The sequence below is a fragment of the Ranitomeya imitator genome, chromosome 1 (genome assembly GCF_032444005.1).
Source record: "Ranitomeya imitator isolate aRanImi1 chromosome 1, aRanImi1.pri, whole genome shotgun sequence".
NCBI classification, from domain to species: Eukaryota; Metazoa; Chordata; class Amphibia; order Anura; family Dendrobatidae; genus Ranitomeya; species Ranitomeya imitator.
The window spans coordinates 344,715,564-344,733,019 of NC_091282.1; the positions used below are offsets into that span (position 1 = coordinate 344,715,564).

The window sequence follows — 17,456 nt, forward strand, 5'->3', positions numbered from 1 at the left end:
TATTTTATCTGTCTCTTTCTAAACTTCTCTCAGCTGATTTATGAGCACAGACCACATCAAAATTGAAAGCGCAAAAGAGCTTGTAAAAGCAAAGATCATCTCCACCCCCTGCTGTTCCAGGCAGAGGCTGGCTGAATAACACAGCCAGTATTAGCCGCCAATGATGGACGCTCACTTCCTGAGCTTGCATCAAAGAAGGGAACCCGAAATTGGACATATCAGTAGATCCAATGTCAGGAAGGGATTAACGTGGTTGTCCATTACTGGACAATCTCAATTCATTAATTTCTGGAGAAAAGTTAAAATAAAAAACAGTGTATACTCACCTGCAGCAGTGCCGTTCTTGCGTGACTTGTTGCGACATGTGGCGGCTGGAACTTATCAATTCCCATCTGGGCTGACGTCCGCTCTGATGAAATAGTGAAGGTTGCAGCTTGCGTGTTACAACAAGTCACGTAACTCTCCAGAAACAGCAGCGCTGACATTACTGGAACGCAACCACTGCAGAAGGTGAGTATACACTGTTTTTATTTTAATTGGGCTCCTGAAATTATTGAGTTGAAGTTGAGCTGAAGTTGTCCAGTAGTGGACAACCCCTTTTATCCCCTACACAACCTTGGACATATAGGTACGTTTAAAGTTATGTCCCCTGCCTTTCATGCGGACCGTGTCTCTGAGCCCCAATCCTTCCCCACATATGACAGCTGATCTATGATACATGATAGAAGATACCCAAAAGTGACACCATTCTAAAAACTGCACCCCTCAAGGTGCTCAAAACCACATTCATTAAGTTTATCAACCCTTTAGGTGCTTCACAGGAGTTTTTGGAATGTGGAAAAAAATGAACATTTAACATTTTTCACAAAGAATTAACTTCAGGTCCAAATTTTTTTATTTTGAAAGGGCAACAGGAAAAAAATGGACCTGAGCAATTTCTCCTGAGATTGCAGATACCCCATATGAGGGAGAAAACCACTGTTTGGGCGCACGGCAGAGCTGGGAAGGGAAGGAGCGCCATTTGACTTTTTGAATGCAAAATTTGCTTGAACAATTAGCAGACGCCATGTCGCATTTGGAGAGCCACTGATGTGCCTAAACAGTGAAAATCCCCACAAGTGACACCATTTTGGAAACTACACCACTCAGGGAACTGATCTACATGTGTGGTGAGCACAGCGAACCCTCAGATGCTTCACAGAAGTTTATAACGTTGAGCCGTAAAAATAAAAAATATCTAATTTTCCCAACAAATATATTTTTAGTACAAAATATTGCATTTTCATAAGGGTAACAGGAGAAATTGCACCATACAATTTGTTGCACAATTTCTCCTGAGTAGGGTTGAGCGACCTTGACTTTTTTAGGGTCGAGCCGGGATTATGGCGAAAAGTCGAGGATCGACCGAAACACAAAACCCAATGCAAAGCCAATGGGAATTATTTTTTTTATTTATTTATTTTTTTCTCTCTCTCTCTCCCTCTCCCTCTCCCTCTCTCCCTCCCGTCCCTGAACTGAAAAGCTGGTGTTACACAGTGCAAATCGCTACAGCGTATAGGCGTCCACGCCCCTAAGACCTATGTCATCACTCTGCCCACGCCCCTTCTCTCTCTCTCTCTCTCTCTCTCTCTCTCTCTCTCTCTCTCCCGTCCGTCCCTGAACTGAAAAGCTGGTGTTACACAGTGCAAATCGCTACAGCGCACAAGCGACAACATGGCGATAGGCGTCCACGCCCCTAAGACCTATGTCATCACTCTGCCCACGCCCCTTCATTGGCTGAAAAAAATGGCGCCAAGCGCGTCATACGAAACGCGACTTTGGCGCGAAAGTCGCGTACCGCATGGCCGACCCCACACAGGGATCGGGTCGGGTTTCATGAAACCCGACTTTGCCAAAAGTCGGCGACTTTTGAAAATGAACGATCCGTTTCGCTCAACCCTACTCCTGAGTACATTGAAATCTAGTATGAGAGAGAAAACTACTGTTTGGGTGCATGGCAGGGCTCGGAAGGGAAGGAGCGTCATTTGACTTTTTTAATGCAAAATTTGCTGGAATCATTAGCAGATGTCATGTCCCATTTGGAGAGCCCCTGATGTGCCTAAACAGTGGAACCCCCCTCACAAGTGACCCCATTTTGGAAACTAGACCCCTGAAGGAATGTATTTAGATGCCTGGTGAGCACCTTGAACCCCCAGGTGCTTCACAGACGTTTATAAGGATGAGCCATGAACGTAATAAAATCACATTTCCTCACAAAAATGTTATTTTGGCCCCCAATTTTGCATTTTCATAAGGGTAGCAGGAGAAATTACACCACTCAATTTGTTGTGCAATTTAACCTGAGTAAGCCAATACCCCATATGTGGGGGAATACTACTTTTGAGGCACAGTGCAAAGTTCAGAAGGGAAGAGGCACCATATTGGAGTTCAAATTTTGCTGGAATGGTTAGAGGGTGCCATTTCACATTGGCAGAGCTCCTGGGGTGCCAGAAGAACAGAAACCCCCTATATGTGAACTTATTTAGAAAACGACACTCCCCAATGAATTCATCTAGGGGTGCAGTTATGATATTGACACCACATGTGCCTCAGTGTTTTATATCACTGAGCAGTGAAGAAAGAATAAATTACATTTTTACCACTAAAATGTTTTTAGCCAAGTTTTTATTTTTTCTAAGGGCTAATAGCAATTTTTTTTCCAACAAACTGAGGTGCGTTTTTTAACAGAGTGTGCCAATACCCTACATGTAATCTGGAAATAGAACGCAAGGAGCGCCAGAGTTGACTTGTGGTTTGCAGGTGCCATGACCCACTGGGGAGCCATGAGGTGCCTGAACAGCAGAACCCCTCATAAGTGACCCCATTGTACAAACTACACCTCTCAAAATGAATTAATCTAGGGGTGCAGTGATCATATTGAAATCATTGGTGTGTCACAGAATTTTATACCATTGGGCAGTGAAGACAAAATAATTCACATTTTTACCACCAAAATTTTGCTTTGACAAAATAATTTACATTTTCACACAAGAAGTGGGTACAAATGGCATCAAAATTTGTCCCACAATTTTTACTGAATGTGGCAATACAGTAGTACTTAGCCATACGGAGAGACTCGGGAGGAATGGAGCTATTTGCCTCCTAGAGCACAGATTTTCCTGGAACAATTTGCGGACTCCATATACAGAGCCCCTAATTGCTAAAAGAGCAGAATCCTCCCTCAAGTTACCCCATTTAGGAAACTATACCCCTTGGGGAATTTATCCACAGGTGTGACGATTTGACTCCATGGGTATTTTGTTGAATGTTGCTGAGTGAAAATTACAAACTGCCGTTGTAGTGACCAGTACGTTGCAGTCACCAGTACGTTATGCCCAGCCCGTGCTTCTGGAGACATGCACCCGCAAGTTAGGTGGGCTCTCATCGCTTCAGAAATGCCAAACGACACAATATGTGGTTTAAGTACACTTTTCCCAGAGGCTTTGTGCTACCAGTAAAGTGGAAGCCCCTTATATTTCCATTACCAGATGACAGACCTGAATGAGGGCTTGCTTTTTTTTGTGGATTGATTTGAAGTGTTTATTGGGAACATTTTATATAACGTTTCGAATCACATTTATCTGGCGCTCTACACTGAGCGCTTACTTTGGAGTTTCCATCTGAATCTCTGAGTGACGTAATTCAGATGAAACCCCTGAGGGATCCAATCACTATAATGAGGCATCAGATTTACTCTGGACTCCGTCAGGCCTCTGTTCAGCGGTGTCCTTCTTTTTAGAAGTGCACAAAACTGTGGCCGACGGGACTTTTATGCAATCCTAAAAAGATGGACACCGCCGGATCATAGGTCAGACGACGTCCACAGTGCCTACATCTGCCTCATTATAGAGAATCTTCTGCCAGGGGTTCCGTCTGACTCCAGTATTTCTCCATCGCCACATTGGAGGACACAGGACCGTGGGTGTATGCTGCTGCCATTAGGAGGCTGACACTAAGTAAATACAAAAAAGGTTAGCTCCTCCTCTGCAGTATACACCGCCCACTGGCTCCGGATAACACCAGTTCTTGCTTAGTGTCCGTAGGAGGCATACTGCGTCTGATTTTTTTCCAGACTTTTTTAATTTTATTTTTAACTTTGCGCAAGAGGATGAAGGGGGCGGCAGACCCTTTTTAAGTGGGCCGATCTCCCCCGAAAGATCCACAGGCGAACACGGCGAGTTTACTCCCTGTACCCTTTCCTGTGACGTGGGATGTTCGGCCGTGAACTAGCCCTGTGAAATCCTAGGGGAGCGAACCCTTAGGATACACAGAGGCACTTTTCCTGGGCACAGTCCGGCCGCCCTCCCTCTGCACCACCACTGTGGAACAGCGGTGCTGCATGGAGCTCCTCAGTCCCTCTCCTCCCCCTCATCAAGAGGGCGGTGGATTGAGGTTGACTACACCTCCCCTCGTACCTCACCTGAAGAGGACCACAAGCGGTGAGTCTGATAGGGGTGGGGGGGCTCCCGAGCGCACCACAGGATCGGCCGCATTTCGTGACCGGGTACCGCTAATTTAGTCCCCGGCTTTGGCCTCAGCTAGGCTGCATTCCTTGTCACGCTAGGCTCCGCCCACTGCTTCTCACACACTGCGGGAAGCGCCTCTCAGCTCTCAGCGGCCATCTTAGACGGAGGTTATGCACGCCTAGAGCTCCCGGTGTCTCTCAGGACCCTCAGAACGCCACCAAATCCTCTTCGGTTTCAGTGTGGCATCCGGACACAGGACCTGGGACGGTGCGCTGCACACTGACACACAGGCCCTCCTACTCCTGCACACAGTGCTCCGCTCACTAGGAGGTGCCCCACAGCTCTGCACGGAGATTAACTGACCAAAAAAAAAAAACACATAGTGTTCTTCAATTTTGGCACCTCCTGTCAGGCTGCGATACCAAGCAGGCATACTGCTCCGCTCTGTAATGCTTGTGACCCTAAATGCGCTCAGGAGCCCCCCACCGCAAACGAGCCTGCGTTGACCAGCCCCCCTGAGTGGGCTTTGTCACTTTCGCAATCTATGGCTTCTTTGACTAAAGCTATCGAGTCCCTCTAGGATCCAACCAGGAGCAGGACCACTAATCCGCCTATTCAGGCAGCTTCCACTACGGCTGCGGAATCTTCAGCCTGCAGGGGCTGCTCTCATTCTAAGCACAAGCGGTCATCTAGGAAGCGTGTCCGTAGCTCGTCCCCCAGGCCCTCCGATGCCTCGGCGTCCGTTAGCTCCGCTTCCCGCTCTCACTCCCCAGGCACCTCTTCCGACCAGGACCCTGATCCTGAGTCTGATGGGCCTCTAGATCTGGAGTCGCCAGGTTATCAGAGCACTATAGATAGTCTCATCGAGGCCGTCAACCAGTCCCTTCAGGTTGATGAGGAACCGGCGACCTCCAGCACGGATAATTTTGTGTCTTTCAAAAGGACCAAACATACTCACAGGGTGTTTGCCAATCACCCGGAGTTCCAGGACATAGTCCAGTGACATAGGGAGCATCCAAACAAACGCTTTCAGGGCCAGAGATCTCTGGAGTCCAAATATCCTTTTTCTCCTGATCTACGCAAACAATGGACAGAATCCCCTCCTGAGGATCCTCCTGTCTCATGTTTGTCCTCTAAAACTGTCCTATCTGTGCCGGACGGATCTTCTATCAAAGATCCCACAGATCGCCTAGTTGACAGTCTTGCCCGCTCAGCTTTTGAGGATAAGGCCCTTCCTTCTGACAAAATTTCCCTGGCGGGCAATTAGTTAGTAAACTCTTCCCTGGATGAGGCGAACTGCTCTGCACTTACGGCTTCAAACGCTGTAGCGATTAGGAGAGCGCTATGCCTGAGGAACTGGCGAGTGGACTCCGTATCTAAAAAGTCCCTCACGTCTCTGCCTTATCTCGGTGGCCGTCTATTTGGCGAAAAGCTGGACAAACTGATTTCAGACGCTACGGGGGAAAAAAGTACTTCCCTCCCCCAGCAGAGATTTAGGCAACCGTTCCGACGACAGCCGCAGGCTCGTTTTCGGCCCTTTCGTGGAACTTATGTATGGCACTCCTCAGCCAATTCCCCTGGTTCGGGGCGCCGTGCCGGCAGAGACAAAAGCCCTCAGGCTTCATACAGGCCCAACCATTCCTGGAGGGGCCACTCCACACAGTCTAAGTCCAGAGGATCCAGACCCCAACCATCTTCTTCTAAATGACTCGCAATCTCGTCCGGACGACACCAGCAGAGTAGGCGAACACCTTCTTTTGTTTCGTCATGATTGGCTCGCAGTCATTCACGACGAGTGAGTCAGGGATCTGGTGTCCTCCGGTTATAAAATCGTTTTTTCTTCTCCCCCTCCAACCCGGTTTTTCGCTTCCCACCCTCCCGAAACGGGAATGCGTGCTCGGGTTTTTCCTAGGCCATTCAAGACGGAGTGATTGTCCCTGTCTGAGGACGAAAGGTTCTGCCATTTTTATTCAAATCTATTTATGGTCCCCAAAAAGGATGGAACAGTAAGGCCCATCCTGGACCTAAAGCTCTTGAACAGATTTGTCAAAGTCCATCATTTCAGGATGGAATCTCTCCGTTCCGTCATTGCCTCGATGGCACACGGCGAATTCTTAGCATCCATCGACATCCGGGATGCGTACCTTCACATCCCAATCTTCCTACCTCATCAAAGGTTTCTTCGCCATCGGAGAGGAACATTTTCAGTTCACGGCCTTGCCTTTCGGACTTGCCACCGCCCCCAGAGTTTTCACAAAGGTCATGGCGGCTGTCATGGCCATTCTGCATTCTCGGGGTCTAGTCATGCTTCCCTACTAGACGACTTACTGGTCAAAGCCCCATCTTTCCAAGCCTGCGAGGAGTGCGTCCGCATTTCCTTAGATACCCTTTTTTGGCTGGGCTGGCTGGTCAATTTAAAAAAGTCCTCTCCTGTTCCAGCTCAATGGATCTCTTTCCTGGGCATGACCCTGGACACCTCCCTAGGGTTGGTGCTTCTTCCTCGGGACAAGGTCCTGGCTCTTCAACAGGGGGTCTGGAAGCTTCTTCAGCCGTCCCCCTGTTCCATCCGTTTCGGCATGAGGACTCTCGGGAAGATGGTGGCCACAATGGAGGCATTCCATTTGCGCAACTACACCTCCGTCCCCTAAAGCACGCTCTGCTGGATGCATGGGACGGGAGTCCATTTTCCCTCGACCGACTGTGTCTTCTCTCTCCTCGGGTTAAGCAGACACTCCAGTGGTGGATGCTCCGATCCTCTCTCCTCCAAGGGAGGTCCTTCCTCCCAGTCCATTGGCTGGTAGTCATTACCGACGCGAGCCTCCTAGGCTGGGGAGCGGTCTTTCGCCATCACACTGCGCATGGAACCTGGACTCATCACGAGTCTCGTCTTCCCATCAATATCCTGGAGATATGTGTGATTCAGCTGTCCCTAAAGCGGTTCCATTATCTCCTAGCAGGCCGCCCCATCCGTATCTAGTCGGACAATGCCACGGCTGTGGCTTATATAAACCATCAAAGGGGAACTCGCAGCAGAGCTGCAATGTGCGAGGTAGAGCACACCCTTCGTTGGGCCAAAAACAACCACTCGGTTATATTGGCCGTTCACATTCCAGGAGTGGAGAATTGGGCCGCGGATTTTCTCAGCCGGCAAGGTCTTGCCTCAGGAGAGTAGTCTCTCCATCAGGACATATTCCAACAGATTTGCCTTCGTTGGGGTACTCCGGACGTAGACTTGATGGCTTCCTGGTTCAATGCCAAGGTACCTCAGTTTGTGGCCCGGTCCCGGGACCCCAGAGCAATCGGGGCGGACGCGCTAGTCCTTTCTTGGAGTCAGTTTCGCCTCCCTTACCTGTTCTCCCAAACCCCCCCCCCCCCCCGCCCCTGCTTCCCAGAGTCATTAGGAAGATCAGAGCAGAGGATGTCCTGGTGATTCTCATCGCCCCGGATTGGCCTCGCAGGCCGTGGTATGCAGAGCTGGTCCAGCTCATCGCAGACATTCCTTGGCGCCTACCAGATCTACTTTCTCAGGGCCCGATCTACCACCAGAACTCAGGGGCCCTGTGTTTCACGGCATGGCTGTTGAGTCCTGGGTTCTGACTCACACAGGTCTTTCCCGTGAGGTAGTTTCCACCTTTATCAATGCCCGAAAACCGGTGTCATCGTGCATCTACCATCGGACCTGGAGGATCTTCTTTGATTGGTGCAGAAGCAGAGGTCGCCCTCTGATGGTTTTCAACATCCCTATCATCCTGGATTTCCTCCAATCCGGTCTCGACTTGGGGCTTTGGGGCCTTGTCAGTCCTTTTTCAACGAAAAATTGCTTCCAAACCTCAGGTCAGTACGTTCTTTCAGGGAGTCTCTCACGTGGCACCTCCCTACAAAGCACCTCTAGAGGCGTGGGACCTTAATCTGGTCCTGGGTGTCCTGCAGGAATCTCACTTCGAGCCGTTGCAGGACATCCCTTTATCTCTTTCATGGAAGGTGACCTTTCTCTTCGCTATTACCTCGATCAGGCGAGTCTCGGAGTTGGCTGCTCTTTCCTGTTGGACGCCGTTCCTTACGTTCCACCGAGACAAGGTGGTCCTCAGACCGTCCCCTACTTTCCTCCTGAAGGTGGTGTCTTCCTTCCACCTCAATGAGGATATCGTACTACCGTCTCTTTGCCCTACTCCAACGCACCGCGTGCGTGGAGAAGGTCTTCACTCCTTGGATCTTGTCAGGGCTCTCAGGAAGTACGTGTCCAGGACGGCATCTTTTCCTCAGACGGATATTCTTTTCGTGCTCCCGGCGGGACACCGGAAGGGACTGGCCACTTCTAAATCGTCAATTGCCAGATGGATTCGGTCGACCATTCAAGAGGCTTACCGCGTCAGAGGCAAGCCTATCCCTGCGGGCCTCAGGGCACACTCCTCGGTCGGTGTTTGCTTCCTGGGCCATTCGGAATCAAGCATCTGCAGAGCAGGTTTGCAAAGCTGCGAGCTGGTCTAGCCTGCATACCTTTTCAAAGCATTACAATGTCCATACTCGGGCATCCTCAGATGCAAGCCTGGGTAAGCGTATTCTGCAGGCAGCGGTAGCGCACCTGCAGACAGCAGGTGCCATAAGTTTACACTGTTGGGTTGTTAATTCCCACCCAGGGACTGCTTTTGGACGACCCACGATCCTGTGCCCCCTAATGTGGCGATGGAGAAATAGGGATTTTTGTGTACTCACCGTAAAATCCTTTTCTCCGAGCCACTCATTGGGGGACACAGCACCCACACTTGTTTTTGGCTTGTTGCCTATGATGAGTGTTTTAGTCTTTGACATGTTGTTCCTACGGTTAAATCTTGTTAATCTCCTACTGCTTTGCTACGAACTGGCATTATCCAGAGCCAGTGGGCGGTGTATACTGCAGAGGAGGAGCTAACCTTTTTTGTATTTACTTAGTGTCACCCTCCTAGTGGCAGCAGCATACACCCACGGTCCTGTGTCCCCCAATGAGTGGCTCGGAGAAAAGGATTTTACGGTGAGTGCACAAAAATCCCTATTTCAGAGATAAAGTGCTGGGAGCGGTCTGTGACTACTCCTGGCACATAGTGCCGGGTGTCATAGTGCCGGGTGTCAACTGTCAGAATCAGCTGACACACGGCGGCGATCGCCCGCACACCCCCTGTGTGCGTGGGCGATCACGCGGACGTAATAATCCATGCCTGGTCAAATAGGCCCAGGGCACATGGATGGATTATTACGTCTGAGATCGTGATTTCTGCTACACATAGTAGTGCTGAAGCCGTGCTCTCTCACTCTCTATATATGTAGCACATGCGATTGGATGATCGCAGCTTCAAGTCTCCAAGGGGGACTATTGAGGTCAGTAAAATGAAAAAAAAAAAAACTTTTAAAGAATATTAAATAACACCGTTCAAAGCACCTCCTTTTGTCCAATTCAAAATAAAACAATTTAAAAAAATATACCGTATATACTCGAGTATAAGCCGACCCGAGTATAAGCCGACCCCCCTAATTTTGCCACAAAAAACTGGGAAAACTTATTGACTCGAGTATAAGCCTAGGGTGGAAATGCAGCATTTACCGGTGAATTTCAAAAATAAAAATAGATCATTATTTCCCCATAGCTGTGCCATATATGCTCTGCACCGTTCATTATTTCCCCATAGATGTGCCATATAGTGCTCTGCACCGTTCATTATTTCCCCATAGATGTGCCATATAGTGCTCTGCACCGTTCATATTTCCCCATAGCTCTGCCATATATGCTCTGCACCGTTCATTATTTCCCCATAGATGTGCCATATAGTGCTCTGCACCGTTCATTATTGTCCCATAGCTGTGCCATATAGTGCTCTGCACCGTTCATATTTCCCCATATCTGTGCCCCATATATGCTCTGCACCGTTCATATTTCCCCATATCTGTGCCCCATATATGCTCTGCACCGTTCATATTTCCCCATATCTGTGCCCCACATAGTGCTCTGCACCGTTCATATTTCCCCATAGCTGTGCCATATAGTGCTCTGCACCGTTCATATTTCCCCATATCTGTGCCCCATATATGCTCTGCACCGTTCATATATCCCCATATCTGTGCCCCATATATGCTCTGCACCGTTCATATTTCCCCATATCTGTGCCCCATATAGTGCTCTGCACCGTTCATATTTCCCCATATCTGTGCCCCATATATGCTCTGCACCGTTCATATTTCCCCATATCTGTGCCCCATATATGCTCTGCACCGTTCATATTTCCCCATATCTGTGCCCCATATAGTGCTCTGCACCGTTCATATTTCCCCATATCTGTGCCCCATATATGCTCTGCACCGTTCATATTTCCCCATAGATGCTCCACATAAATCTCTGCCATTGCTGCTGCCGCTGCTGCAATAAATAAAAAAAAAAATGCCATACTCACCTCTCTTGCTTGCAGCTCCCGGCGTCCGGTCCCGGCGTCTCTGCACTGACTGATCAGGCAGAGGGCGCCGCGCACACTATATGCGTCATCGCACCCTCTGACCTGAACAGTCAGAGCGGATAGACGCCGGGAAGATGGAGCGGCGCCGGGAAGATGGAGCGACGCCCGGCGTGTGGAACGGGGACAGGTAACTATGAGATACTTACCTGCTCCCGGTGTCCCGCTCCTTCTCCTGCACAGCTGTCTTCGGTGCCGCAGCTTCTTCCTCTATCAGCGGTCACCGGCACCGCTGATTAGAGAAATGAATAGGCGGCTCCACCCCAATGGGAGGTGGAGCCGCTTATTCATTTCTCTAATGAGCGGTCCCACGTGACCGCTGAAGAGGGGAAGAACTGCAGCACCGAAGACCATGTGACGGCAGGGGGAGCGTCAGGACCGCCGGGACTAGGTGAGTATGCCTCAGCGCCCTCTCCCCCTCACCCGCCGACCCTGCTGCCCACCTTGACTCGAGTATAAGCCGAGAGGGGCACTTTCAGCCCAAAAATTTGGGCTGAAAATCTCGGCTTATACTCGAGTATATACGGTACATATATTTTGTATCGCTGCATTTAGAAAAAAAACAAAAAAAGGCCTTCCAGGCTTTCTTGCATTGATCATAATCTGAATGATGTGGGACGAAAAACCTGCTTTCGTCAGATCCGCAGCCTCAACAGCCATGCCATTAGATTCGTGCTTCGGGGCGACCGGTGGGTGGTCTTCATGTGGTGCGCTGCTTAGATATTCATACTGATGGCTTATGGCAGTGACCTGCCCCCTAGTTTACAACCGGAATATTATGTGTATTATTATTATGTAAAAAAAAATACTGCAGCATGATCGCATGTATAATGTCAATGTGATTATTTTATTTGCTGGTCTAAATAAATTCAGGGGAAACAAATTCTGTCTCAAAATGTGTTTATTCACCTAAAGTTCTCAGCAGAGAGTAAAACAGCATCAGTGTTGACAGTTACATGGCATGCGAAATCGACGCGTTTCAAGTGACTACGTACCCATAATTTCTCTTGTTTTTGAGTGTTTTTTTTTTATGCAAAAATGATGGCATAATGCTCCAAAAGACATCCAGGCATCTTTTGAGCTTTATCATTGACTTGCATTGTAAAAGTACAGCGTGTCTTCCGATTGGAAAATGTCAGTAGAATGGTCAGGTCACTTTTTTAACCGCTTGATGGTGTTAGAGACATGAAGCTGTTAAGACGCTCAAAAGCCTGAACATAAGAACAGCAAGTCGTTTTTACATAGAAACACATACGTTCTTTTGATCGTTTCCTGATTTTCCTCATGAAAAATATATATCTCTGAAAACCTTATAAATCTGCATAAAAAAACCTTATCATTTTAATCTCCTTTTGTAATGGAGCAGTTTACTGGGAAATTCACTGCAAATACACTCAATTACATTTTAATCTTTAAAAAAAAGAGAGATATGTAGCTATAGATATTAACCAGGTTAGCTGATCTATATAAAAATGTATGTGGTTATTAAAATATTATAGTAAGGAGTGTGCGTAATACTCTTGCTATTGTACTGCCCTACCTAATTTCTTCTGTCCCCCAACAGGTGGACGTAGGGGCTCTCAAGGAATGCCTCGCCCTGAAGCTACAGGACCCCGAGGCAAGGTCAAATCTGAGCTCCGTAGCAAACAACAGATCCTGAAACAGCGGAAAGCAAAAGAGAAACAACTTTTCTTACAAAAGGGCGGAATGAAGAAACTGAGAAACAACAAAACAAAGCAAATGGTACACCAGATGAAGAAATCTGCCTTTGGCAGGGGGAAAAGCAATGGTTTCAAGAAAGGCAAAATGAAGAGATAGAGACCAGCTCATGGACTTGTAGGACTTGCCCTGACTTCACATAGCTTTTTTTTCAATTGCTATCTTTGCTGTTGGGTATACAGCCAAGACCTGTGCTGCAAAAAAAAACAGTTTTTCTGCAGTTAAACAGCTCGACACTGGTGTAATTTTTTGACTTTTGCATAACTGCTCATTGATGAGGATTGCATACAGGCACTATTTTTCTATGACCAGAGATTTGGATTTTCTTAATTTTAGGCCAAATTCAGATATCCATGTATTGCTGTCCAAGTACAAACTGGCCTTGGGCCTCTTGACTTGAACTTGACTGCCTCATATATTCCTTTGAGGCTTTGAAGTTCAGGTCAGGATACATGTGGCAAATTACGTTGCTTCCTATGACACTGATATGGAACGCCTAGCAAAACCATCGAGTAAATAAACTTTATGAAATACTTCTGTACATTATATGTATGTGTAACAACGTGCATATTCGATGATGGTTGTAGTTCAAAATAAATCCTGCCAGCATTCAACTAAAGACATTTTTTCAGTCTTCTGAATAAAGTCACAGATCTGTGTTCTTCTCCCAGAAAATAGCAAAAGAAAACCGGAATGAAATCCCCGACTCTTTGTAATGAAAACATTAAAATTGGGGTTAACTGTAACCAAAACTAAGTAATTAAGACAGATTTAAGTATTGGTGAATGTTCATATAACATCTTTTCTCTATCGCCTTTCATTGGGGGACACAGGAACCATGGGTGTATGCTGCTGCCACTAGGAGGCTGACACTATGCAAATAAAAAAGTTAGCTCCTCCTCTGCAGTATACACCCTACCGACAAGAAGAAGGATATTCAGTTTAGCTTAGTGTCAGTAGGAGGTGGACACGGGTCTTTCATTAGACCCCTATCTACCTCAATGTGCGTCGTTTTCTTTCAGGTTTTTTCTGGAGGGATACAGGGTGAACATTCACACCTGTAGTCCCACAATACGGACTATCAGTACGGCGTGTACTGCCACCCCGTATCCTCATAGATCCCTCTCCAGGACCAAGATCCTAGCACACAAGCGTGCTCAGAAGTCCAGTCCTGGCTCCGTCCCCCACCCACTCGCCCACCAGAGCCTGTCGGTTGCGGAGACGAGGACGTCCATCAGCTCCTGGACGTCTCATTCCTCTTCAGGTTAGTACCGGCGTGGGAGGTTTGAGGTGAGTATTTTCCCCATCCCATCCCAAATCATTCATCTTTGTACTCTAACCACTCCCGGCGTGTGGACCCAGCGGTGATTTCTTACAGGACCTGCCTTCCCTGCCGACCTCCTCTACAGCCGAAGCTATCCACAGGACATCTTCCGTGAGTAGCTCTGCACTGCAGACCGATACCCTTCCTCTGCTTTAGTCAGACACCTTTTGTGGTCTCCTGTAAGGGCAGGTTCCCCTTAGGTCAGTCCTCTCCCACCTGTCAGGACTGCAGCGATCCCACATCGTTCTGGGCTTCCCCCCTCTGCCCCGAGGGAGTGAGGACCCTATCCCAGGGTGGACTTCCTCTCTGTCTCAATCTGTGGCGGAACTCACCAGGGTATCCCAGACCCCGGTGTCTGTTCTGGATAGGTTGTCCTTGCAGACTTCCGCAGTAGCCAGCGGGTCACAAGTAGCCCCGTCTGAGCTTACCAGGATAGGCCTTAAAGAGGTCCAGACGGGAGTGCCGTTGCGACTCCTCTTCCCGTTCCATCTCGCCTCACGGCCCATTTCAGCGGTAAGTTTCTTCCCGGTCCTCTCCCCCGAGTCAGGCGAGGCGTTCTCGGACGCACCTTCAGAGGGACGTTTTGGAGCTGCATTCTGACCAAATCGCTAACATGAGGGATATGGTTCAGAGCCTCATTGGAGCAATCAACCAGACCCGTGGCATCAAAGATTCCTCTACGGAACGCGCGGATCGGGCGGTTTCGTTTAGACGGTCAAAGCCACTTTCCAAGGTCTTCGCTTCTCACCCTGAATTCGAGGAGGTCCTGACGAGAGAAAAAGAGAATCCGACCAGCCGCTTTCAGAGAGGAAAGCGCCTTGGCGTTTTTTATATCCCTTTTCTCTGGAGCTCACCGCTAATTGAACTCTGTCCTCCAACACGGTCCTCCCGCTATCTGGCGGAGCATCTCTGAAAGATTCTAACTATAGAGTCATAGAATCCTTTGCGAGCTCAGCTTTCGAATCGGCTGCGTCTATTTTTGCCCGGCCATTGCTTACACTTGGGTTTCAATATCCATATCCAAAGGTCACACAACTCCGTCGGAGCATTCTGGACGGGGCCCTCCTGGACAGCTGGCGGAGCTTGCCAACCAGTTTTCTCATGCGGGTGAATACTTGTCTCCGCTTCCCTGGATGCTGTGTCTTTTGCGGCTCAGGTGTCCAGCAATGCCGTTGCCATCCGTCGGTCCGTTTGGCTCAAGGCCTGACAGGCGGATTTGTCTTCAAAAAGTCCCTAACCAGCCTGCCTTTTTCAGTGTTCACGTCGCTTTGGTTCTAAGTTGGGCCAAATCATTAAGGACGCTACCGGGGGCACAAGTCTACACCTCGTCGCCCTCCTCCTAGATGGCAATTTCGGTCCTTTCGGCCTTTACGTCGCTTCGTGGCGTCAAACTCCTTTTCCCCGCAGCAACAGAGGCCACAGGCACGTCAAGAGTAGAAGACGGTTTCCTTTAGACCCACGCCTTCCTGGCGCTCTCGCTTCTCCCAGGGTAGATCCTCCAGGTCTAGGACTGGAGGATCCACCTCGGCATGACTCACAGCAAGACCCCAGCCCACTTCCCTGGATGGGCGGCTTTCTCTTCTTCAGGGATGTCTGGATCCCCTCAGCAGAGGACGCATGGGTCAGGGAAGTTGTATCCTCGGGATACAAAATAGAGTTCGTTTCACAACCCAGGGATCGTTTCTTCGGATCCCGACCCCAAGAGTCCCCGTTCTAGTTCCGGGTTTCTTCGCAGCCACCGCTTCTCTCCTCAAAGCCTGAGTAATAGTTCCCGTCCCAGAAAAAGAACGGTTCACTGGCTGCTATTCCAATCTTTTGTAATACCAAAAGAAGGAGAGAAAAAAAAAAAAAGGCAAGTTTCGTCCCATTCTGGATCTCAAATTGTTGAACTGGAGAGTTCGTCTGAGACTCTTAAGGATGGAATCCCATCGTTCAGTAATTGCTTCCATGGAGGCTCGAGAACTTTTGTGTTCCATAGAAATTCAGGACGCCTACCTTCATGTCCTGATTTTCCCGGGACATCACAGATTCCTGTGCTTTGCGGTGCTCCAGGACCATTTTCAGTTCTTCACCCTGCCGTTCGTTCTCGCAACCGCTTCCAGGGTTTGCACGAAGACCATGGCGGCGCTGATAGCCATCTTGATGGTCAGGGGCTTATTATTTCTCCGTACCTCGGCGACATCCTCTTCTAGGCTCCGTCCCCCTTTTTCTCAGGCTCACCAGAGCCTGTCCATCATCCTCTACACCCTAGTCCGCTTCGGGTGGCTTGTCAACAAGAAGAAATCCTGTCTTGTTGCTTCCCAGCGCCTCGTTTTTCGGGGCATGCTCTTCGACACTCGTCAGACCAAAGTCTTCCTTCCCGAGGACAAGAGGTCCATCCTTCGTCGGGATGTACCCTTGCTTTAGGGTCCTCGGCTTCCCTTCTTCTGATCGGCCATGAAGTTTCTGGGGAGGATGGTAGTGACGTTCGAAGCAATCCCCTTTGCCCAATTTCGCTCTCGACCTCTTTAGCAGGCCATTCTGTCACAGTGGGACAGGGCTGTCTTGTCCCTGGATCGTCCTATCCGACTCTTCCCGAGTCAAGGGTCCCTCAACTGGTGGCTGATGTCACCTCTCATCTCCCAGGGCATGTCCTTCCTTCCAGTTCTTTGGCAGGTGGTGACGACAGACGCCAGCCTGCTTGGCTGGGGCGCTGTGTTTCGCCACCTGACTGTTTGGGGTCGTTGGTCAGCGCAGGAGTCTCCTCCACTGATCAACGTCCTCGAGCTTCGGGCCATCTTTCTCTTCCCTCGTCTCTAGGGAAGGATTCTCAGGGGTCTACAATGCCATGGCGGTGGCATATGTCAACCATAAAGGGGGGACTCGGAGCTCCTTGGCCGAGGTATCCAAGATCCTCCTCTGGGCAGAGGCAACGGTTCTGGTGATATCCACGGTGCATATCCCCGGCATGGACAATTGGGCCGCCGACTTCCGCAGCCGCGAGGGTCTCGCGGCCGGGTAATGATCCTTGCATCAGGAGGTCTTCCATCAGATTTGTCTTCGATGGGGGACTCCGGACGTGGACCTCTGCGTCCCAAAGGAACACGAAGGTTCCTTTGGTTCGTCTCCAGATCTCGCGACCCTCCCACGTGGGCGTCTACTGTTTGGCCTCCAGGGTCTGATCTGCCACCCGAATTATCGGTCGCACAGTTTAACAGCGTGGCTGTGGACTCCACAGTTCTAAGAGCGTCCGGCCTTTCGGCCCGGATGAGTCACACTATAATCCAGGCTAGGAAGCCTTCGTCGTCTTCCAGGTTCTACTATCGTACCTGGAAGACTTTCGTTCATGCGAGCCCAACCGCTTTTCACCTATGTCCTTTTCCCTGCCTTCCATTTGGTTTTCCTTCAGGCAGGACTGGATTCGGGCTTCGCTCTCAGTTCCCTAAAGGGCCA

General features: G+C 49.3%; 1 protein-coding gene across 1 annotated transcript in view; it reads left to right on the plus strand.

Annotated features, from left to right (window-relative positions):
• Positions 1 to 13,319, plus strand: part of DDX54 (DEAD-box helicase 54) — a 48,522-nt gene extending 35,203 nt beyond the window's left edge. Inside the window, exon 20 of the mRNA XM_069759870.1 lies at positions 12,546 to 13,319. Coding sequence (XP_069615971.1) covers positions 12,546 to 12,799 — 254 coding nt within the window. The 3' untranslated portion in view covers positions 12,800 to 13,319. The remainder of the gene's footprint in view (positions 1 to 12,545) is intronic.
• The last annotated feature ends 4,137 nt before the right edge of the window (positions 13,320 to 17,456 follow it).